The sequence below is a fragment of the Pseudophryne corroboree genome, chromosome 7 (genome assembly GCF_028390025.1).
Source record: "Pseudophryne corroboree isolate aPseCor3 chromosome 7, aPseCor3.hap2, whole genome shotgun sequence".
Lineage (NCBI taxonomy): Eukaryota > Metazoa > Chordata > Amphibia > Anura > Myobatrachidae > Pseudophryne > Pseudophryne corroboree.
The window spans coordinates 68,201,998-68,227,911 of record NC_086450.1 but is presented as its reverse complement, the minus strand read 5'-3'; the positions used below and the strand labels follow the sequence as shown (position 1 = coordinate 68,227,911).

The 25,914-nt window shown below is 45.7% G+C and overlaps 1 protein-coding gene across 2 annotated transcripts in view; it reads right to left on the bottom strand.

The window, feature by feature from the left end:
- FTCD (formimidoyltransferase cyclodeaminase) overlaps positions 1-19,679 on the bottom strand; it is an 82,659-nt gene extending 62,980 nt beyond the window's left edge. Inside the window, exons 1-4 of one of the 2 annotated variants that reach the window (XM_063933272.1) lie at positions 19,622-19,679; positions 18,843-18,995; positions 14,770-14,953; positions 11,037-11,165 (exon numbers count right to left, since the gene is read on the bottom strand). In XM_063933272.1, the coding sequence (XP_063789342.1) occupies positions 11,037-11,165; positions 14,770-14,953; positions 18,843-18,896 (367 nt within the window). In that variant the 5' untranslated portion in view covers positions 18,897-18,995; positions 19,622-19,679. Of the gene's footprint in view, positions 1-11,036; positions 11,166-14,769; positions 14,954-18,842; positions 19,182-19,621 lie in introns of those variants that run through there. The other variant, XM_063933271.1, reaches the window with a different exon arrangement.
- Positions 19,680-25,914: the final 6,235 nt, after the last annotated feature.

Sequence of the window (25,914 nt, the reverse complement as noted above, 5' to 3'; positions counted from 1 at the left end):
GCATACAGCACAGTACAGAGAGGGAGCACACACTACATACAGCACAGTACAGCGAGGGAGCACACACTACACAGCACAGTATAGGGAGGGAGCACACCGTACATACAGCACAGTACAGGGAAGGGGAGCACACACTACATACAGCACAGTACAGGGAGGGGGCACACACTACATACAGCACAGGGAGGGGGAGCACACACTACATACAGCACAGTACAGGGAGGGAGCACACACTACATGCAGCACAGTACAGGGAGGGAGCACACACTACATACAGCACAGTACAGGGAGGGGGAGCACACACTACATACAGCACAGTACAGGGAGGGAGCACACACTACATACAGTACAGGGAGGGAGCACACACTACATACAGCACAGTACAGCGAGGGAGCACACACTACATGCAGCACAGTACAGGGAGGGAGCACACACTACATACAGCACAGTACAGGGAGGGGGAGCACACACTACATACAGCACAGTACAGGGAGGGAGCACACACTACATACAGCACAGTACAGGGAGGGGGAGCACACACTACATACAGCACAGTACAGGGAGGGAGCACACACACTACATACAGCACAGTACAGCGAGGGAGCACACACTACATACAGCACAGTATAAGGAGGGAGCACACACTGCATACAGCACAGTACAGGGAGGGGGAGAACACACTACATACAGTACAGGGAGGGAGCACACACTACATACAGCACAGTACAGGGAGGGAGCACACACTACATACAGTACAGGGAGGGGGCACACACTACATACAGCACAGTACAGGGAGGGAGCACACACTACATACAGTACAGGGAGGGGGAGCACACACTACATACAGCACAGTACAGGGAGGGGGAGCACAGTCACTACATACAGCACAGCACACACTACATACAGCACAGTACAGGGAGGGGGAGCACACACTACATACAGCACAGTACAGGGAGGGGGAACACACACTACATACAGCACAGTACAGGGAGGGGGAGCACACAGTACATACAGCACAGTACAGGAAGGGAGCACACACACTACATACAGCACAGTACAGGAAGGGGAGCACACACTACATACAGCACAGTACAGGGTGGGGGAGCACACTACATACAGCACAGGGAGGGGGAGCACACTACATACAGCACAGTACAGGGAGGGAGCGCACACTACATACAGTACAGGGAGGGAGCACACACTACATACAGCACAGTACAGGGAGGGGGCACACACTACATACAGCACAGTACAGGGAGGGGGAGCACACACTACATACAGCACAGTACAGCAAGGGAGCACACACTACATACAGCACTGTACAGGGAGGGGGAGCACACACTACATACAGCACAGTGCAGGGAGGGAGCACACACTACATACAGCACAGTACAGGGAGGGGGAGCACACACTACATACAGCACAGTGCAGGGAGGGAGCACACACTACATACAACACAGTACAGCGAGGTAGCACACACTACATACGGCACAGTATAAGGAGGGAGCACACACTGCATACAGCACAGTACAGGGAGGGGGAGAACACACTACATACAGTACAGGGAGGGAGCACACACTACATACAGCACAGTACAGGGAAGGGGAGCACACACTACATACAGCACAGTACAGGGAGGGAGCACACACTACATACAGTACAGAAAGGGGGAGCGCACACTACATACAGCACAGTACAGGGAGGGGGAGCACAGTCACTACATACAGCACAGCACACACTACATACAGCACAGTACAGGGAGGGGGAGAACACACTACATACAGCACAGTACGGGTAGGGGGAGCACACACTACATACAGCATAGTACAGGGAGGGGGAGCACACACTACATACAGCACAGTACAGGGAGGAGGAGCACACACTACATACAGCACAGTACAGGGAGGGGGAGCACACACTACATACTGCACAGGGAGGGGGAGCACACACTACATACAGAACAGTACAGGGAGGGAGCACACACTACATACAGCACAGTACAGGGAAGGTGCACACACTACATACAGCACAGTACAGGGAGGGGGAGCACACACTACATACAGCACAGTACAGGGAAGGAGCACACACTACATACAGCACAGTACAGGGAGGGGGAGCACACACACTGCATACAGCACAGTACAAGGAGGGGGAGCACACACTACATACAGCACAGTACAGGGAGGGAGCACACACTACATACAGCACAGTACAGGGAGGGAGCACACACTACATACAGCACAGTACAGGGAGGGAGCACACACTACATACAGCACAGTACAGGGAGGGAGCACACACTACATACAGCACAGTACAGGGAGGGAGCACACACTACATACAGCACAGTACAGCGAGGGAGCACACACTACATACAGCACAGTACAGGGAGGGGGAGCACACACTACATACAGCACAGTACAGGGAAGGAGCACACACTACATACAGCACAGTACAGGGAGGGGGAGCACACACACTGCATACAGCACAGTACAGGGAGGGGGAGCACACACTACATACAGCACAGTACAGGAAGGGAGCACACACACTACATACAGCACAGTACAGGGAGGGGGAGCACACACTGCATACAGCACAGTACAGGGAGGAAGCACACACTACAGGAAGGGAGCACACACTACATACAGCACAGTACAGGGAGGGGGCACACACTACATACAGCACAGTACAGCGAGGGAGCACACACACTACATACAGCACAGTACAGGGAGGGGGAGCACACACTACATACAGCACAGTACAGGGAGGGAGCACACACTACATACAGCACAGTACAGGGAGGGAGCACACACTACATACAGCACAGTACAGGGAGGGAGCACACACTACATACAGCACAGTACAGGGAGGGAGCACACACTACATACAGCACAGTACAGGGAGGGAGCACACACTACATACAGCACAGTACAGCGAGGGAGCACACACTACATACAGCACAGTACAGGGAGGGGGAGCACACTACATACAGCACAGTACAGGGAGGGGGAGCACACTACATACAGCACAGTACAGGGAGGGAGCACACACTACATACAGTACAGGGAGGGAGCACACACAAGTAGTGAAACACAGACATAGGGGACCAGCGCCGCAGAATCTGTCCCAGTGCCCCTGATTACATAAATAGCCACCACATTATTACAGGAATAGCACCACATCACACGTAAATCACTACATTACATGTATAGCACCGCACTACACATATAGCACCACATTATACAAATAGCACCACATTACATACAGTACATAGCCACATTACATATGTAGTCACCGCATTACATAAATAGGCCCATCATCATGGACAGACATTGGGCAGCTATAGAGCTGAAGGACTTTGCATAAGAGATTGTCCCAGGGCTGGCTGTGAGTGCTGCCTGATCAGCAGGCATCCTGAGAACAAGGTACATCCTGCTCCTGTCTAGTCCCCAAACCATACATTGTGACTGGGGACGCCCTAACCCTTATACCATCATGATAATGCAAATAATGTAATTAAAAATAACCTCTCTGCCGGGTCCCCTTCCGTGCCCAGTCGCCGCTCTGGCCAGTTCAGTAAGAGTGAGAGCAGGAGCTAAGGTGGCGGCGGGTGTAGTGAACCCGGCTCCGACCATCGCTATGCTGCTGCTCCCGGGCCGGGCTCATTGAAGAGACTGTATAATTAATGTTCTATAGAAAACATTTAAGGAGCGCTGATATCAAATAGAAAATCTTTTAATATTAGAAACAGTGGAAAGAACCACTTAAGATGATTAGTTTATGAATTAAAAACATAAGCAGTGCAAGTGCATATACATGTATAAATAATCACATTCACAGTAAAAATAAATTTAAATTAACTGCAATTGGCTTTTATGCCAATTATCTTGGTATTGCAGTCCACAATCATAAATAGGCTGGTGGCATCCGTACTGATAAAGGGGTAAGTAGAATGTCCCCACAAGATATTTGAGATTTGCTAGTGGATTTAAGCAAAGGGGTTGTTATATTTGTAGTATGTTATTGCTCACCCCTGGCATTAGGATCCGGTTTTTCACTCGTAATTGTAAACGCTGATTCCCGTCAATAGCAAGTAGCGGAGGTGGTTCTCAGTAGCCGGCAGCATCTGTAGCGGGTTATCCGGCAAGGGGAATACCCGAGATTGTGAGGCACCTCAGCAGAACAGGGCTTTTCCAAGCACAGCAGAAAGAGTTGAGCAGAAGTGGATCCAGTGAGCACGGTGAGGAGAGATCGTACTAGTCCCTCAGTAACAGTAACGGGTGATCCGTGGAAGTCTCCAGCAGTGGACAAGCAATTAGAATGACCCTCTACGCGTTTCCCCGCCCACGATATCGGCGGTTTCCTCAGGAAGTGTGTGTACCCATTTTGGCAGGTGTGGATGTATTTAAGTAGATATCAGCCAACCAGCTTTAGAATCTGTTTATTCGCACCTGGAGGTTGTAATTGGGTTTCACACTATGGGGTAAATTTACTAAGAATCGTATTTTCCCGTTTGAGGTCAAAGTTCAATCACGAATGACATCGAAAGTGTAAATATGCAACTTTTTGAATTGATTACGACTAATTTACTAAGCTGCCGTATTCTGCATTTTCGGTTTTTCCGATGTCGATGTCATTCGTTTTTTTAGGCAGTGTTTTACGTGAGTGACTTGTAAAACACTGCCGACTTTAATACAATGAATCTCGGCCGGATCGGAGAGATCCGTGCAGGGCTTCATTGTGCACCTTGTAAAAAAAATAAAACATGTTTAAACTAAAAAAAAAAAAAAAATTGCGTGGGGTCCCCCCTCCTAAGCCAAACCAGCCTCGGGCTCTTTGAGCCGGCCCTGGTTGCAAAAATATGGGGAAAAAATTGACAGGGGTTCCCCCATATTTAAGCAACCAGCTCCGGGCTCTGCGCCTGGTCCTGGTTCCAAAAATACGGGGGACAAAAAGCGTAGGGGTCCCCCGTATTTTTTAAACCAGCAGCGGGCTCCACTAGCTGGACAGATAATGCCACAGCCGGGGGTCACTTTTATACAGTGCCTTGCGGCCGTGGCATCAAATATCCAACTAGTCACCCCTGGCCGGGGTACCCTGGGGGAGTGGGGACCCCTTCAATCAAGGGGTGTCCCCCCCCCAGCCACCCAAGGGCCAGGGGTGAAGCCCGAGGCTGTCGCCCCCATCCAATAGGCTGCGGATGGGGGGCTGATAGCCTTTGTTGAAAGTAATGAATATTGTTTTTAGTAGCAGTACTACAAGTCCCAGCAAGCCTCCCCCGCAAGCTGGTACTTGGAGAACCACAAGTACCAGCATGCGGCGGAAAACCGGGCCCGCTGGTACCTGTAGTACTACTACTAAAAAAATACCCCAATAAAGACATTACACACACACACCTTGAAAGTATAACTTTAATGCATACATACACACCACCATATACACATACTTACCTTATGTTCACACGAGGGTCGGTCCTCTTCTCCAGTAGAATCCATGGTGTACCTGTTGAAAAAATCCGACTCACCAAATCCAGTGTAGAGGGCTCCTCGGATAATCCATTTGTAATCCACGTACTTGTAAAAATAAAAAAACGGGACACCCGACCACGAACTGAAAGGGGACCCATGTTTTCACATGGGACCCCTTTCCCCGAATGCCAGAAACCCCCTCTGACTGATGTCTAAGTGGGTTTCTTCAGCCAATCAGGGAACGCCACGTTGTGGCACCCTCCTGATCGGCTGTGTGCTCCTGTACTGTATGACAGGCGGCACACGGCAGTGTTACAATGTAGCGCCTATGCGCTCCATTGTAACCAATGGTGGGAACTTTGTAGTCAGCGGGTGACCGAAAGTAACCTCACCGCTGACCACAAAGTTCCCACCATTGGTTACAATGGAGCACATTTTTCACGATTTGTATTTCATCACGGCAGTGTTTGGCTATTGTCGGCAGTGTTTGTGTTTTGCACTTTTTAGTAAATGACCGATTTCTACCAAATTGCAGGCGTATTTGACCGATGGTGTATTGATTCGTGATTTTTTCCTAGGACTTCCAAAATATTACGAATGCCCTCATCACTACCGTTTTGCTTAGTAAATTACCGAGATGACACTTTGAAGAAAAAACGGCATCTCGGTCAAATTCGGGACCTTAGTAAATATACCCCTATGTTGAGTCGTTTGCACAGATTGAGTTGATTAGTTTTGTTCAGGTGTAAACATTATATAAATTCCAAGTAGTATTAAAAAATAGACTAAAGCAACCAAAAATAATGAATAAATAAAAATATAAGCATTGTATTGTCGTTATCGGTAAAAGGTGTCGAAAATATGTGCATAGATAGAAATATATATATATATATATATATATATATATATATATATATATTCATTAGACTATCTATGCACATATTTTCGACACCTTTTACCGATAACGACAATACAATGCTTATATTTTTATTTATTCATTATTTTTGGTTGCTTTAGTCTATTTTTTAATACTACTTGGAATTTATATAATGTTTACACCTGAACAAAACTAATCAACTCAATCTGTGCAAACGACCCAACATAGTGTGAAACACAATTACAACCTCCAGGTGCGAATAAACAGATTCTAAAGCTGGTTGGCTGATATCTACTTAAATACATCCACACCTGCCAAAATGGGTACACACACTTCCTGAGGAAACCGCAGATATCGTGGGCGGAGAAACGCATAGAGGGTCATTCTAATTGCTTGTCCACTGCTGGAGACTTCCACGGATTACCAGTTACTGTTACTGAGGGACTAGTACGATCTCTCCTCACCGTGCTCACTGGATCCACTTCTGCTCAACTCTTTCTGCTGTGCTTGGAAAAGCCCTGTTCTGCTGAGGTGCCTCACAATCTCGGGTATTCCCCTTGCCGGATAACCCGCTACAGATGCTGCCGGCTACTGAGAACCACCTCCGCTACTTGCTATTGACGGGAATCAGCGTTTACAATTACGAGTGAAAAACCGGATCCTAATGCCAGGGGTGAGCAATAACATACTACAAATATAACAACCCCTTTGCTTAAATCCACTAGCAAATCTCAAATATCTTGTGGGGACATTCTACTTACCCCTTTATCAGTACGGATGCCACCAGCCTATTTATGATTGTGGACTGCAATACCAAGATAATTGGCATAAAAGCCAATTGCAGTTAATTTAAATTTATTTTTACTGTGAATGTGATTATTTATACATGTATATGCACTTGCACTGCTTATGTTTTTAATTCATAAACTAATCATCTTAAGTGGTTCTTTCCACTGTTTCTAATATTAAAAGATTTTCTATTTGATATCAGCGCTCCTTAAATGTTTTCTATAGAACATTAATTATACATTTTCTAATTAAGGCATCCAGTTGCCCTGTAGGAGCTGCTATTATACCAATTACTTTGTATCAGGTGTTTTCTTTAATTAATCTATTAGCGCCCGATGTAACGGGGTAGTCATTGCCCTTGCTCTTCTTCATTGAAGAGACCTTTGGCCGGGGCCAGGGAGAGGATGCTGCTGGGTCGGTTAACTTTCTCCAGGTCCCCCGTTGGTAGAACAGCTTCACCACTTTTCACGGCTAGCGGCACCTGGAAGTGCCCGCTAGCCTAACTTCCAGGTTGTGTTCCAATGAACCACAAGTGCTGGAAGCAGTGTGAGCCAGCCCAGCCTGAGTGTGAATCGGCCTGGCTGAGGGGAATATGGGACCGGCCTATCGGAATCTGTCATGGTGTCCTGGTGGGCCAATCCACCCCTGGAAGTACATGATACGCAAGACACAAATCGTGAATTAAAATTTAGAAAACACAGTATATATTTGTGTGCGTGTTCAATTATATAAATTTATATTTGTTTTGTGGGTATTATAATCCCTTTCTCCATCTGTATAATATCAGTTATCATGACCTTGATGTTAATAAATGACTTCAGTTCTATGAATATACGTGTCTCCCGTTTGTTTGAGTGTTTTTTTTTTATAATAAGCAATCTTTCCTCAGTGGGAGGTGGAAGTTGCGCTGTTACAAAAGGTACGTTAAGCCTGTGGTCCCCACAGGCAGCAGGTAACCTGGTACGCCATGCATTCACACACTCCCCTTCCCCACCCCTTTTTTCCGCAGGCAGCACAGGAATTAAGCAAGTATGGATCATGGGGCACTCCTTCATCCACTGAGCAGGAGCCCGGGCAACCACCAGGACTTACGGGCAACACCTGGGGAGAGTTGGTAGGTGAGCTGGTTCGGAGTCAGAGGCATGGGTTGGCTGCAGTTGAGGATGGCAGTGCTCAGGGCAGAGGCGATGGTTGGCCAACCCCCAAATGTAGTAGTCCTGCATCTGGAGAGTGGGGTGGGGTGGGGGGGGGGGGGGGGGGGGGGGAGTTGAGAGAACGACCTGGGTAAGGAAAAAAGTCACTAGACATAATCAGGTGGATGAAGGACGACTTGGTTTGGTTGACGGAGCAGTGGAGCCGGGTGCACATTGTATGGTCCATCATAATCCCAAGGTTGGCCTGGCGTGGGGCCAGGACAGGGGCAGGAGTGGGGACAGGGCCAGAAAGAGTGAATGCAGCCGTGAGGGCACAGGGACATTTCATCGTAGTGCCCGGGTTTATGTAGGAGTAATGGAGTGCACCTGACAGAGGTGGGGTTGGACTTGTTGAACAATGCATTGCAGGAAGCGTTGGAGCAAGTGTGCGTATAGTGGGCATGCGCAGGTTGGGGCGTCGGTCAGGTGGCATGGGCAAAGTGGTGAGCAAGGCATGGTATGGAAGTGGAAAGGCAGACGGCCAAGCATATTCACCAGGCCGCACACCTGGCTCAGACTTGTGACGGCTAGGCCGCACAGGCTGCGTGCCAGTTGAAGGGGGTATGCGCCTGGGGTCGTGGTCCCCAGGGAGGGGCTGTCGTTGCGTGCCTACTAGGTGGGCCGAACGCGCCCCCAACCACTGGTAGAAGGGGAGGCGGGATGTGGCGTGTCCACACAGTTGAGCCAGACATGCTCCCACCATAATGTTCCAGATTACTAACAGATTAATAACAGCAATGCACTGTAGAAAATACACCATAGTCCAGTATAAGGTAACTATGTATAATGTATAATTCAAGTGCATAGTCTGGAACCTGATCCTTAGAGCAGGAGGGGGGGCCCCCAGGCAGTGGGGCCCACCGGTGTTTTCCCCTGTACCCCTGTGGGCCAGTCCTAGCCTGCAGGGGTGTCACCGGTTAGTCGGCCTCTCCCCCTTATGGTATGCACAAGTACTGGGAATGCTGCTTTTGCACTACTGTCACGTGATTGAAGTTTGTACTGCACCCAGTCTGTCTCCCCCTTTCTCATTGCACAAAGAGGATATAGATATCACACCAAGGAATGCAAGCTATTTGTGTTTGACTGTGTGATTCAGGGGCATATTCATGATGAAAAAAAATGTGCAATGAGAATATTTAGTTTTAAATTCTCATTGCATTCTGCTACAATTTTTGCGTTATTCACGATGGACACCTTTTAAAATTATCACTCCCGGAAAACTGGACTTTTTGCGAAGCCAGTTTTTCGGTAAATTATAATTTTACCCTCATGCAGTTGCAGTCTCCCCTACCTCCCCCCGCCGCCGGGGCTGCCGTGCTCCACGCTCCCGGCAACCCTCTGTGGACCCAGGGCTGGCTGCTGCTGCACACTCTGGTACCTAATTGGTGTCCCGGCTGCAGAGATCTGACTGCAGATGCACACACCCCCCTTAGTTGCAGAAGGTGCTGTGTAAACGGCAACTTGTGCAGCGGTTCGGAAGCTGTTCACCATCTCAGAATGGCGAACAGATTCTCAATCAAACGCCCAAAAAAAAAAATGCTTTCGGACTTTGACGAATGTCACATTTTCTACATTTCCTGCGGAGTGTAGAAATTGTGACACTTTAAGGATAATGAATATGCCCCTAAAACTCACAAATAGTTAAACACTGTTGTCACAAATAACACAGGTCAACTAGAACTGGAAGGTGTGTGGAGTCTATACTTACTATTATATTATTATATAACATGTGACTTTTTGTGGCCAATCCCAATTGACACTATCAACAGAGCCGGAATACTAGGGAAGCAAGAAATGTCTGCCAGGGGCCAATGCACACTGGGTAGCCCCATTACACAGCTACATCACCAGCGTGGAATAATGTGAACTGGGGGCCCTAAAGTATGTTTAATATACTTGTTATTTTGAGAGTATTTACACATTAAACTTAAATAACATTGACAGCATATCTTATTGACAATTTTATTGATAGGGGCCCCAGCAAGGTATTTGCCCCGGGGCCCCCACAAACCTTAATCTGGTCCCAAGTATCAGACAGCCCGGCAAGCACAAAAGTCCAGCCTTTACTGTACATAGCACACTCCTCTTAAACTGCAGCAGGGCCGCATTAAAGTATAATGTGTAAATCCTTCCAGCACCACAAGTGTGTTAAACACATTTTAGTGTCTTCAGTTTACATTATCCCAATCAGAAACCTCAGTTTTTCTCATATGCAGTAGTGCTGCCATGCTTGTGATATAGAAGGCGCTAATCCAGCGGTTCCCAAACTTTCTTGAAGCACGCTACCGTAGAGTATCAGCATTTTGTTAACAGCATGCCTAGGTAAAAAGTTTTTTATTGATAAATTTTTAAACAAATATTTTAATTAAGTAAATTGTGCCTACTTGTCTACTGCAGTATCAGTTATGTGATGGTGTACAGTTGTGCATCTGATATGTGTTTTATGATAGGCAAAACCAGTGCTAGTGGCGGACAATCACTTTAACCGTAAATAATATAATTTGGACCACCATCCCAGAGCACCCCTGCAAGAGCCTCGCGGCACCTCAGGGTACCAAAGCACCCAGTGTGGAAACTACTGAGCTTATCACTTGAGATATCCACCAGTTAAGCACCCTTGGAACCTAGATGAGATACCCTTCGATAAATCTGTACCACAGGTGGAGAAACCCTGGGTTTATCAGGGATACCACCATGATGAGTTTACCTCACCTGGAACATGCAGTTCATTCGCCAGTCTCTCTGCAAAGAGGTTTGCACATGAAACACAGTCTTCCATTGTCACATTCCTGACCGGAATAAAAGGACATACATCCAGAGCCCCCATACGGGGGTGCTCACCTACAGAAGAAAAGAAAAATATATAATGTGCTACAGACAAGTGTTACTTGAGAAACTATACTGGAGGGACAGTAGGTGGCGCTGTATTTAAGGTGTCACTATTACAACACAAGCTGCAGGTTACTTTCTTGGAATTGGCTTTTCCTTGGGAAACAAAAAAATAAAAAACTATAAAAGTCAGGATTCTTCCCCTACTGCTATGTCTCAGATTTGCTGAGATGCCATAAGAACATTCTTCATGATGTTGCTATACAAAAAATAAAAAGGGAAAGTAGCGCTACTGAATGGCGATTGCTACCATGAACGAACGGTCAGGACATTACAATTACTATTTGCTTTTCTCTTCCTTGTTTTGGAATATGGAGGGTGATACTGCAGCTCATGTATTCCCCCTTCATGTTGCTGCTTGGCGATGCATTGTACCACAAAGAATTCCTAGTGTACAAGAGTACACCTGGCCAATAAAGTTGATTCTGATTCTATTCCCCACATGCAGGCCTAGACTAAGAGCCACAAAAAGGGCCTGGAGCTGGAAAGGATCAATGGCCTATTGTAAACAGCGGAGGAGTGGTGACTAGTGCCGAGTGTGCATGGCCAGTCGTGTGGGAGTGGCCAGTGCAATTACATTATACGCCCCACCCCCAATGTCTCCCTAAAAAGTAGAAATTAAGAGATGAGCGGATTCGGTTTTACTCGGTTCTCAAAACGACATCTTATTGGCTCACGGATGTCACGTGTTTTGGATAGCCAATAAGATTCGGTTTTGAGAACCGAGTAAAACCGAATCCACTCATCTCAATTAAGTGCATCATTTTGTGAGGAAAATAGAAACAAATGTAATACTTATGGCCATGCATGGTCAAGATTGGCCTTTTTTTGTAGAGGCCTGAGGCTGTAGCCCCATCTGCCCCACTGTTTATCTGGCCCTGCCCCAAAGCTAAAGGACAGAGTAATCCTAAACGGAGTAGAAGCTGCTCACTATCCAATTACAAACATTCTCAGACAAAGATGGTAAAAAAATAACTTTTCATTCTTACATAAGGCATAATCAGTGTACTGACTGGAACGTTATCTGAACAAGCACCATAATTCATGCAGTGCCACAAGACGTCAAGGAATATAGTCAGTGGAGGATTATATGAAAGATGTAGTCTCACGGTAATAGGGAAAGTGAACCACAGTACTTGCATTTTGTTTCCCCATGTCCCAGGACCGCACAAGCCTTGGATCTGATCCCTGCTGGGCTGTGGCGTTTATTAATTTAACATGGGGTCTCCTGTATTCTTGAGTTTCTATTAAATATGGGGGAATTATGTAAGGACAGGGATGGAGGGGGGTTTAGTAAATTGAAGGTAATTAATGTAATATGAAAGCCAGCTGCAGTGGAGGAGGGCTGATTATTAGATGTTGGAGCTGGTTAGGGGAAGTAGTACCTACAGTGTTCACTCACTGCTCAGCACTCCAGGAGGGGAATACTTCCAGCATCCGGCCAGGTAGCGCTAGCTAAAGCATTTGCACACTCTAACCGTGGTGCACTTTGCATTGCTGGTGCCCAATAATATTATCACACAGTGCAAAGCACTGACATCATGTGTAAGTCAGGACCAGGAGAATACTTTGTGTGATATCCTCCAGGTTAATTGGCTGGTGACAAATAACGATCCCTCGAGTCAGGGCCAGATTAACAATGGGGCGGATGAAGCTCCAGCTCCCAGATAAAAATAGGTCCATCATCATGACAGCATGACGATGATTAGCTGCCCAGCTGGTTACATGGCTGCAATAAATCATAAGAATTACAATTATATTTCAAATTTCCTCAAAAAGTGATGCTGTTTTTCTACTTTTATGTATTTTGGGATACATTGGGCCTTATAGTGTAGGACGTGTACACGCTCATATCTCACTGGCCACACCCAGACAGCATTAGCCACACCTCCTCAACTTCTCACAATAGGCCCTTGATTAGGGTGACCATAATATCCCTTTAATTTGGGATACCTATGATGTACACAGGTTCTGTGGCTGGCTAAACTCTAGCCTGAATTTCACCTGGTTTTAGCCAGCCACAGAACCTGTGTAAATCATATGTGTCCCAGATTAAAGGGATATTATGGTCACCCTACCTTGATCATTTTCAGCCCCAGGGCCTTAATCCGGCCCTGCCTAGAGTGTATGTGTGTACATGCGATAGGGAATATAGATTGTAAGCTCCACTGCGGCACGGACTAGGGTTGCCACCACATCCATTTAATAAAGGACACATTTATTACAGATTCTTTGGCTGGTTTTCATTTTCAACTAGTAATCAGCCACAGAACCTGTGTAACTCATGGGTCCCTTAGTAAAAGGGATGGTCTGGCAACCCCAATAGGGACTGATGTGAATGACTGACATCCATAAAGCACTGCGGTATATGTAAGCGCCATATAAATAACTGTTAATGACTTGATCAAGTGGGGTAGTTGGAACCATTGTTTTCCCTCAAGAGGAAATGATGTGTTAAGAAGGAGACAACATATAAATCTGCACCACAAAGTAAATTCACCCTGCCTTTGGCTCTTTGTGTAGTTATATCTCATTTATTAACAGGTTACTCAGCATAAAAGGGAACATACGCTTAATATTCTGAATATAAAACAGTAGAACATATATAGAAGGAATGCTCTGAAAATCATACAGCCAAGGCTCTAGATCACAAGCTGATAATACAGTACTCAAAAAGTAAACTTACTATAACATCCCTCATAGATTACACAGGTTCCGTGGCTGATTAAAGCCAGGTGAAATGCAGGTTTGAAGTCTGTCAGCCACAGAACCTGTGTTATCCATGAGCGTCGCAGTTTACAGGGATAGTATGGTAAGCCTACTTAAAGGGGCTGATTCTGAATTGGGAGCAAGGCATACTTGCCTACTTCTCATTTCTCCTCTCCAGGAGAAGCCCGAAGAGGAGATGCAGGGGGCGGGGCCAGGCTCTTCACATCATTAGGCACCGCTGAGACAAAATGCTGCAAGTCGCGGGGAGGGGGAAGCATTAAAATTATGCACATCATGCCCCTCCCTACAGACTCACAAGTCCCAGTATTCTCTCCCCATCCTGCGGTTGGATGCAAGAGATCCACCCACTCTTTACCCCCCCCCCCCCCCCCCCCCCCCAAAAAAAAAAAAAAAAAACAACAACAACCACCAAGAGATTCCTGCACCTTCCAGGACAGTAGGGAAGCATGGAGCAAAGAACAAAACAAAAAAACAGCAGGTAACTGTGCACCTTGGTAACATCATGTTGCACTGCTGATGGGGCAGATGTAACATGTGCAGAGAATTAGATTTGAGTGGGGTGTGTCCACACTGAAATCTGAATTGCAGCGTAAAAAGAAATCTGCCTAAAAAATTGTGGGCTACACGCAAAAGCAGACCGTATCTACCCTGCATGCAAATACAATAAATTTATTTTCAACCTTGTAGTGCTACTTGGTTTATTCCAGATAGAGTTACTCGCTCTTTTTGATTTGCTCCCACCTCAGAATCAGCCCCCAAAAAGTTTTGTAATGGCAAGTGAGAAGTATATGTGCCCCACAAAATGTATTTATAATGGAACACTTACCTTTGTGTTTGCTCATGTCAATCATCTTAAAGGCAACACGAGCTGCATTCAGGGCCCCATCAACAACTGCCTCTGGGGTACCCACAAAGGTATACACTGTGCGGTTAGTGGATGCTCCTGGGTCAACATCCAGCAGCCGACAGCCCTCCGTCTGAGAAATAGCTGCTGCTAGCGCATCAATAACCTGAGGAGCGGGGAGAGTGTTTGCTTTTTGCTATACTTTTTTATTGAATAATGGGCCGGATTCAGACCTGATCGCTGCTGTGCGGTTTCGCACAGTGGGTGATTATCGAACTACTGCGCATACACCGTAATGTGCATGCGCATCGCCAAACAGCGACAGGATGGTGCGAAAATTTCGTTTGCAACGCTGTTCGCAAGGTGATTGACAGGATGAGGACATTTGTGGGTGGTAACTGGCCGTTTTCAGGGAGTGTCTGGAAAAACGCAGGCGTTCCTAAGCGTTTTCAGGGCGGGTGTGCGACGTCAGCTCCGGCCCCGATCGGCCTGATTTCTTCGCACTGAAGTAGTAAGTATTGAGCTACGCACAGGCTGCATAGAATGAGAAAAACATTCGATGGTGAGTGTGATGTGAATGGTTTTGCAGCTGTCCGCTGACTGAGGGGAATTTTCGCACAGCGTACACATGCAATCGCACACTTGTGCGCCCCGATTTATCTCTCCCCCTGGGTGGCGACTTTCTGATCGCAGGACAGTGTAATTTGCAGCACAGCGTTAAGGTCTGAATTAGGCCCAATGTTTGTATCAATATACAGCCAAGGGGACAAGTATTTATGCATGCATGCAGTTGTACACACAGAATATACCGCAGAAATCAATCAGCGTTTCCATGAAGCAGAGCACGTTAACAGCAATACTAAGAGGAGATTACGCATATGCTGGAATAAAAGGGCATTTGGCATAATATTTTTCTTTTGCACCTTGTTTACCAAATGCCTGCAGGAGGGCGGATAAAGATATTAGATGAAATTGTAGTGAGTGAGGTAATGCAGACTAGAGGGTGGGGTTGAATTAAGGATCAGGCCTGCAAGATAATGAATAAGTAAAAATAAACCGGTTTAAACAGCATTATTTTACACACAAGAATTCTTCATATACATTACCACATCCCCTAGCACAGGGAAATGGTACATATCAGGAGTAGGTTTAGAATTTGGTTACCACAAAGTAATGACTGCACAGTCCCACCCACTTTGCCATCATGGCAGCTCCCAAATTAGTAAAAACAGATTGCAAAATATTAAACATAGGCATAATAACTGCAGACAGCACAGATACTGGGGGCACTCACATTACATCCACCATATACCATGCATAGGCATAGAGCCGGCCTTAGGCATAGGCAATTGCCTAGGGCATTTGGTATGCTTAGGGGCACCAGCAGCTTCTGCTGATTAAAATGATATGCGGCATGCCTATATTCTGTGTGTGACTGTGGCAGTATCTGCATACGAAATGCTACGTTGCAGTGTATTCCTGGAAATCACTGTAATGTAGCATTTCGTATGCAGATACAGCCGCAGTCGCACACAGAATATAGGCATGCTGCATATCATTTTAATCAGCAGCAGCTGCTTGTGCAACCTAGCCACATAGCAATGCAAATAAGATGCATTTTCATAAACAAAAGGCGCCCAACATTAGCAGAGCTGCCAGCTGACTCATGCCAGGCATCTCCTGCAGAACTAGTGGCGGTGCTAGGGGGCACCAGCCAAAATCTTGCCTAGGGCATCATATTGGTTAGGACCGGCTCTGCATAGGCATAACTGCAGACAGCACAGATACTGGGGGCACTCACATTACATCCACCATATACCATGCATAGGTATAACTGCAGACAGCACAGATACTGGGGGCACTCACATTACATCCACCATATACCATGCATAGGTATAACTGCAGACAGCACAGATACTGGGGGCGCTCACATTATATCCACCATATACCATGCATAGGTATAACTGCAGACAGCACAGATACTGGGGGCACTCACGTTACATCCACCATATTCCATGCATAGGTATAAATGCAGACAGCACAGATACTGTGGGTGCGCACAATGCATCCACCATCAGAGGCAGAACTCTGGGAGGCAACGGAGTCATCTGCCGCCGGGCTCCTGCTCTGAAGGGGGGCACCTCTCCTCCCATTCTGTGACACCATTGAATTAAGTTAAATGATAGCTGCCGCTGTCTTTTCAGTGGCCGACTTCCTCACTGGTCCCTGCACCTTACAAATCACACCCACTTTATTATACTGAATATACACATTTTACAAGTGTCATACCCAGGATTAGAAACCACAACCTATTACACTGGAAGCAGACACCTTACTGATGAAGCTGTTTGCTCCTGTATAGGAAATATGAGAATTCTAACTATATGAAGATACTTCTCTGACAATTACACGTAATTTCATATAGTTAGAATTCTCATGGATCCTCTACAGGAGCAAATAGCTCCATCAGTAAAGTGTCTGCTGTTAGTGTAACAGGTCATGGGTTCTAATCCTGGGTATGACTGCTAAGAAATGTGTCATTTAAAATAAAAGACAATTATATGTATAAATACAGTATATAATTTTTTTTCAGAACACTCCATATAAACACACACATTTATATATATATATATATATATATATATATATATATACATATACACACACACGCACACATACATATATTTATTATAATATAGGAAATAGGGGGGCACCAATATTTATCTTGCCTCCGGGCGACTGTGACGAACTTACGCCACTGTCCACCATATACCATGCATATGTATAACTGCAGACAGCACAGATACTGGGGGCACTCACATTACATCCACCATATACCATGCATATGTATAACTGCAGGCAGCACAGATACTGGGGGCACTCACATTACATCCACCATATACCATGCATATGTATAACTGCAGGCAGCACAGATACTGGGGGCACTCACATTACATCCACCATATACCATGCATATGTATAACTGCAGGCAGCACAGATACTGGGGGCACTCACATTACATCCACCATATACCATGCATAGGTATAACTGCAGGCAGCACAGATACTGGGGGTACTCACATTACATCCACCATATACCATGCATAGGTATAACTGCAGGCAGCACAGATACTGGGGGTACTCACATTACATCCACCATATACTATGCACAGGTATAACTGCAGGCAGGTCACATTACAGCCACCATATACAGGGGTGTAGCCAGAAATTTGTGGGCCACATAACATTTTGAAGGGGCCCCCATCCCAATGCTTCTAGGGAGACTGCAGGAGTTCATTTTATGCCCTATAATAGTGCCCTAGGTTATTTTCCGAACCATGGTAGAGCCTTATTTAATGTTGTGCCCCATATTAGTGCCCTAGTTTCTTTTATGAATCGTATTAGTGCTTAAGTTCACCCTATGGACATTTCAGAGCTGCCAGTACACATTATGCCGCACAGTACCCCCAATTCACAATATGATGTATATTCTTCCCCGTTCGTATTGTGCCTCATTACAGTGCCCCGGTTCATATTACATAACATTAAAATGCCCTACAAGTCATTTTATATCACACTACAATGAGCAGGTCTAGGGGCATACCTAGATATGTTGCAGACCCCAAGGGAAAAGATTCAAAAGACCCCTACGTACCACCCAATGGCGAAAAATGTATATAACACATGTAACTTTGACAGGGAAGGTGGCCCCTCTCAGCTCTGGGCCCCATAGCAGCTGCACTCTCTGCACCTATTGCAGCTATACCCTTGACCATATACCATGCACAGGCATAACTGCAGGCAGGTCACATTACAGCCACCATATACTATGCACAGGCATAACTTGAGTACATGCAGAGCAGAATCCAATGATCGAAAGAACACTCATTCCTTTTAGTAAAAGTTTGAGCCTGCACGTTACAACAGATCTTAAACATCACACACTCTGATAATTATCCAGTTTAAATAGACACTTAAAAAAAAAATCCATATTATTTATATATATATATATATATATATATGGAACAATGATGTAGTATATAAACGTTAACTCACCTCTTTGTTTCTTCCTTCTGAGAAATTTGGGACACATTCCACTAGCTTGGACATGTTTACAGTCACCGGTAGCCTCTCTGTAGAAAGCGGCTCAGATAACTTTTTAAAAGCTCTCTAACTTCAGGAGTTACAAATTAACCAATTGTCTGAGATCTAATAATGACCAGAGAAGGAGAGAGAAAAAGAGAGGACACTTCCAATAGAAGGGAATAAGGGCAGTTTTGTTCAAAAACAAACAATAGTTGTTTGGGGGGCAGAGGAGAGAGGCGCAGACAGAGGTGGTGATTACGTCCTTTTAATATTTAACAAGTTGTTGTGCAATCTACACACAGCTAACAAACACAGAACATTAACTTTATACAAACTTGCAAAATAAGTTAAAGGAATAGACCAGTGGTTCCCAAACTGTGTGTCGCCGCAGAGCACATGTCTTGTGAGGGTGCTGTGGCGATATTGCAGTGTCCTGTTAGGCGTTTCGGTGCAGAGACACAGGGGGGGGGGGGGGGGGGATTCAAATGTTTTTAAAGTCGGTTGGATGTGTGTTTTTTCCTGTCTATTAGCTAAGATAAAACAGACACCCAACTGACTTTTCAAACAATTGAATACCCCCCACAGAGCATTGTACAAAACAAGGCCCAGAAGAAACCATTGGCTGCCTCCCTGGATACATTTTCACTGACTCTGGCAGCTTAGTATTGAAGTCAGATATTAAAAACTGAGGAGAATGATGGTGATAATGGATTCGTTTTAATATTCCCAAGGCTGACATCCACCCCCACCTGAATAACCTGAGAGTTCATATTGTCAATGTCAACATGGTGATATTGTGACTGCATTACTGTGACTCCTTTACTGGCTGTGCTATTATAAAAGAAGGAAAAAACAATGGTTCCCTAATGCACACTGAGTGAATAATATTCCTACATAATAGTCAGATAATACGGAGATCTTGGTTGCGTATATCTGCAGATATAGGGTTAAGCCCCCAGGCCGATCGACAAGGCCTCTCCGTCACTGGGGGTCCCTAATATTAGGTATGGGTCCGGGGTGCAGGACCCCATAATGTCGGCACAGGTCGGCTACCCCAGGTCAGCACACAGGTGAGAGTTAATAGGGTTAATAAGAAGCACCTGAGTGACATCACTATCTGATTGAGCAGTTCACCATTTTTTTGCACTATTATAAAAGAAGCAATGATGCCTTTATTGGACTGAGAAGATGCTAATCTCATTGGGTTCCCTGGTCCTGTGCTCTAAATAAGCCTCGCCTGTGCATACCTCCCAACATGACCCTCTCCAGGATGGACAGAATGCTCTGCTCCTGGACTTCCCTTATTATGATTGCCAGAACCTGTGCTGAAATACCTTTCTTATCCATTAACCTGTTCAACACAGGCTCCGACAATCATAAATTAAGAGAAAAGTCCAGAAGCAGAGCACTGTGTCCCTCCTGGAGAGGGTCATGTTGGGTGGTTTGCCTGTGTCTCTAGGGTGCAGCTATTCTCTAACTACAGTCCCTGCAATTCTTTGGTTGCGTGCTGGAATTGTTGTTCTACAACTAGTGTCTGTCTGACGACATGTAAGTCAACAGCTATAATGTCTAAATAAACATGAATACAAAAAACTGGATTATTCGTTGACAGGGCCACATAACTTCTAAATACATTTTTGCTCGCTAGACCTCACCCACAGAACTATGTGGTATTGGTGAAGTAATAAGCATTCACAGATCACTACAGTGGTGAAACGTTAAAGCAGGCTTTCCCAACCACGGTCCTCAAGGCACACTTACAGTGCATGTTTTAGTGGTTTTTTCAGGTTTCAGCACAGGTGACTTAATTAGTAGCTCAGTTATTCTGATTTAACCATCTGTTCTGCAGCCTGGATATCACTAAAACCTGCACTGTTGGTGTGCCTCGAGGACCGTGGTTGGGAAAGCCTGCGTTAAAGCATAGGTCTGCAAACTCAGTCTTCATTACCCCACGCAGTGCATGTTTTGCAGGTCTCCTCACAGAATCGCAAGTGAAATAAATAACTCCACCTGCGGACCTTTTAAAATGTGTCTGTGAGTAATTAATACACCTGTGCACCTGCTGGGTTACCTGCAAAACATGCACTGTGTGGGGTAATAAGGACTGAGTTTGCAGACCTATGCGTTAAAGTCATGCGTCCACAACAACTATATATATAAAAATTGAGGGTGAGATGTATCAAGCCTTGTAGGGAGATAAAATGGAGCTGTTGCCCAAAGCAAACAGCATCAGTCATTTAAAATACTGTGCTAGAAAAATGACAGAAGCTGAAGGGTTATTTTACACAACTCGACTTTCTCTCACTCCAAGGCTTGATACATTTCTCCCACGAGGAGGAATGTAGCCCTTACAACTTGCTACTGTGTTAACGTGATTGCCAGGACTTCTCCTCCCATAGATCTACAATGCCCCAGCTTCCCTCACGTGTCACCTCTAGAAATAAAATTATTATAAACACATAAGTGCATTTTACATTATTTATATTATTTATTGGTATGTTTTTGTTGACAACTGAAACCCATAATGGGTAAAGACAGTGGTTCTCAACCCCTTTCACATCGCACAAATAACCCGGTATCGACACGGCAATATGCCGTGTCGACCCGGGTCAGTGTGAGATGTGAAAGCACACTAGATGAATTAGCGGGTCGCCTGACCCGGTAATTCAACCCGGTAAAAAAGAAGGGTTTTACCCGGGTTGATTACCGGGTCAGGTGCGGTGTGAATGGGAGCCGCGTCGATGCGACACGGTTCCCATTCACAAGATAGGGAGAGGCGGCGCAGGAGATGAGCTCATCTCCCGGCGCCGCCTCCACCCCCGCCCCTGCTGCTGCTGCTCCCTCCGTTGTCATGGCAACGGTATATTGCCGGGTCGGAAAGCCTGCAACGGAGCGCAAATGCCGGATCCCACCCGGTAAGTACACGTTTGTCTTACCGGGTAGGATCCGACATTTGCGGTGTGAATGCGGCAAAACTCGGTCCTCAGAATCCCAAGTAGTTCATGTTTTCCAGGTCATCTAACAGGTGCACAGGTGTACTCTTTACTCACTGACCCATTTTAAAAGTAGAGATGAGCGGGTTCGGTTCCTCAGAATCCGAACCCGCCCGAACTTCAGGTTTTTTTACACGGGTCCGAGCGACTCGGATCTTCCCGCCTTGCTCGGTTAACCCGAGCGCGCCCGAACGTCATCATCCCGCTGTCGGATTCTCGCGAGGCTCGGATTCTATCGCGAGACTCGGATTCTATATAAGGAGCCGCGCGTCGCCGCCATTTTCACACGTGCATTGAGATTGATAGGGAGAGGACGTGGCTGGCGTCCTCTCCGTTTATAGAGAAGAGAGTGAGACTAGAGTAGAGAGAGACACAGTATTTACTTTAGTAATTTTGGGGAGCATTAGGAGGAGTACTACTACTTGCTGAAGTGATAGTGTGACTGTATATCTGACTTGTGGGGGAGACAGTGGGGAGCAGTTAGAGTCTGAGAGCAGGAGTACATATTTTAACGTACAGTGCACACTTTTGCTGCCAGAGTGCCACACTGCCATTGTGACCACACTGACCACCAGTATATATTGTGATTGTCTGCTTAGGAGTACTACTTGCAAGTTGCTGATAGTGTGACCAGTGACCTGACCACCAGTTTAATTAATCACCACCAGTTTAATATATATATATATATATATATATATATATAATTGTATATAATATATATATAATTGTATACCACCTACCCGTGTTTTTTTTTTTTCTTTCTTCTTGATACATACTACTATAGTAGCTTACTGTAGCAGTCTGCGGTGCTGCTGAGCTGACAGTGTCCAGCAGGTCCGTCATCAGTCATTACATAATAAATATATATACCTGTCCGGCTGCAGTACTAGTGATATTATATATATATATATATATATATATATATTAATTTCATCTCATTATCATCCAGTCTATATTAGCAGCAGACACAGTACGGTAGTCCACGGCTGTAGCTACCTCTGTGTCGGCAGTCGCTGGTCCATCCATAATTGTATACCACCTACCCGTGGTTTTTTTTTTTTCTTTCTTCTTGATACATACTACTATAGTAGCTTACTGTAGCAGTCTGCGGTGCTGCTGAGCTGACAGTGTCCAGCAGGTCCGTCATCAGTCATTACATAATAAATATATATACCTGTCCGGCTGCAGTACTAGTGATATTATATATATATATATATATATATTAATTTCATCTCATTATCATCCAGTCTATATTAGCAGCAGACACAGTACGGTAGTCCACGGCTGTAGCTACCTCTGTGTCGGCAGTCGCTGGTCCATCCATAATTGTATACCACCTACCCGTGTTTTTTTTTTTCTTTCTTCTTGATACATACTACTATAGTAGCTTACTGTAGCAGTCTGCGGTGCTGCTGAGCTGACAGTGTCCAGCAGGTCCGTCATCAGTCATTACATAATAAATATATATACCTGTCCGGCTGCAGTACTAGTGATATTATATATATATATATATATATATTAATTTCATCTCATTATCATCCAGTCTATATTAGCAGCAGACACAGTACGGTAGTCCACGGCTGTAGCTACCTCTGTGTCGGCAGTCGCTGGTCCATCCATAATTGTATACCACCTACCCGTGTTTTTTTTTTTTTTCTTTCTTCTTGATACATACTACTATAGTAGCTTACTGTAGCAGTCTGCGGTGCTGCTGAGCTGACAGTGTCCAGCAGGTCCGTCATCAGTCATTACATAATAAATATATATACCTGTCCGGCTGCAGTACAAGTGATATTATATATATATATATTAATTTCATCTCATTATCATCCAGTCTATATTAGCAGCAGACACAGTACGGTAGTCCACGGCTGTAGCTACCTCTGTGTCGGCAGTCGCTGGTCCATCCATAATTGTATACCACCTACCCGTGGTTTTTTTTTTTTCTTTCTTCTTGATACATACTACTATAGCAGCTTACTGTAGCAGTCTGCGGTGCTGCTGAGCTGACAGTGTCCAGCAGGTCTGTCATCAGTCATTACATAATAAATATATATACCTGTCCGGCTGCAGTACTAGTGATATTATATATATATATATATATATTCATTTCATCTCATTATCATCCAGTCTATATTAGCAGCAGACACAGTACGGTAGTCCACGGCTGTAGCTACCTCTGTGTCGGCAGTCGCTGGTCCATCCATAAGTATACTAGTATCCATCCATCTCCATTGTTTACCTGAGGTGCCTTTTAGTTGTGCCTATTAAAATATGGAGAACAAAAATGTTGAGGTTCCAAAATTAGGGAAAGATCAAGATCCACTTCCACCTCGTGCTGAAGCTGCTGCCACTAGTCATGGTCGAGACGATGAAATGCCAGCAACGTCGTCTGCCAAGGCCGATGCCCAATGTCATAGTACAGAGCATGTAAAATCCAAAACACCAAATATCAGTAAAAAAAGGACTCCAAAATCTAAAATAAAATTGTCGGAGGAGAAGCGTAAACTTGCCAATATGCCATTTACCACACGGAGTGGCAAGGAACGGCTGAGGCCCTGGCCTATGTTCATGGCTAGTGGTTCAGCTTCACATGAGGATGGAAGCACTCAGCCTCTCGCTAGAAAAATGAAAAGACTCAAGCTGGCAAAAGCACCGCAAAGAACTGTGCGTTCATCGAAATCCCAAATCCACAAGGAGAGTCCAATTGTGTCGGTTGCGATGCCTGACCTTCCCAACACTGGACGTGAAGAGCATGCGCCTTCCACCATTTGCACGCCCCCTGCAAGTGCTGGAAGGAGCACCCGCAGTCCAGTTCCTGATAGTCAGATTGAAGATGTCAGTGTTGAAGTACACCAGGATGAGGAGGATATGGGTGTTGCTGGCGCTGGGGAGGAAATTGACAAGGAGGATTCTGATGGTGAGGTGGTTTGTTTAAGTCAGGCACCCGGGGAGACACCTGTTGTCCATGGGAGGAATAGGGCCGTTGACATGCCTGGTGAAAATACCAAAAAAATCAGCTCTTCGGTGTGGAAGTATTTCACCAGAAATGCGGACAACATTTGTCAAGCCGTGTGTTGCCTTTGTCAAGCTGTAATAAGTAGGGGTAAGGACGTTAACCACCTCGGAACATCCTCCCTTATACGTCACCTGCAGCGCATTCATAATAAGTCAGTGACAAGTTCAAAAACTTTGGGCGACAGCGGAAGCAGTCCACTGACCAGTAAATCCCTTCCTCTTGTAACCAAGCTCACGCAAACCACCCCACCAACTCCCTCAGTGTCAATTTCCTCCTTCCCCAGGAATGCCAATAGTCCTGCAGGCCATGTCACTGGCAATTCTGACGAGTCCTCTCCTGCCTGGGATTCCTCCGATGCATCCTTGCGTGTAACGCCTACTGCTGCTGGCGCTGCTGTTGTTGCTGCTGGGAGTCGATGGTCATCCCAGAGGGGAAGTCGTAAGCCCACTTTTACTACTTCCACCAAGCAATTGACTGTCCAACAGTCCTTTGCGAGGAAGATGAAATATCACAGCAGTCATCCTGTTGCAAAGCGGATAACTGAGGCCTTGACAACTATGTTGGTGTTAGACGTGCGTCCGGTATCCGCCGTTAGTTCACAGGGAACTAGACAATTTCTTGAGGTAGTGTGCCCCGTTACCAAATACCATCTAGGTTCCACTTCTCTAGGCATGCGATACCGAGAATGTACACGGACGTCAGAAAAAGACTCACCAGTGTCCTAAAAAATGCAGTTGTACCCAATGTCCACTTAACCACGGACATGTGGACAAGTGGAGCAGGGCAGGGTCAGGACTATATGACTGTGACAGCCCACTGGGTAGATGTATGGACTCCCGCCACAAGAACAGCAGCGGCGGCACCAGTAGCAGCATCTCGCAAACGCCAACTCTTTCCTAGGCAGGCTACGCTTTGTATCACCGGTTTCCAGAATACGCACACAGCTGAAAACCTCTTACGGCAACTGAGGAATATCATCGCGGAATGGCTTACACCAATTGGACTCTCCTGTGGATTTGTGGCATCGGAC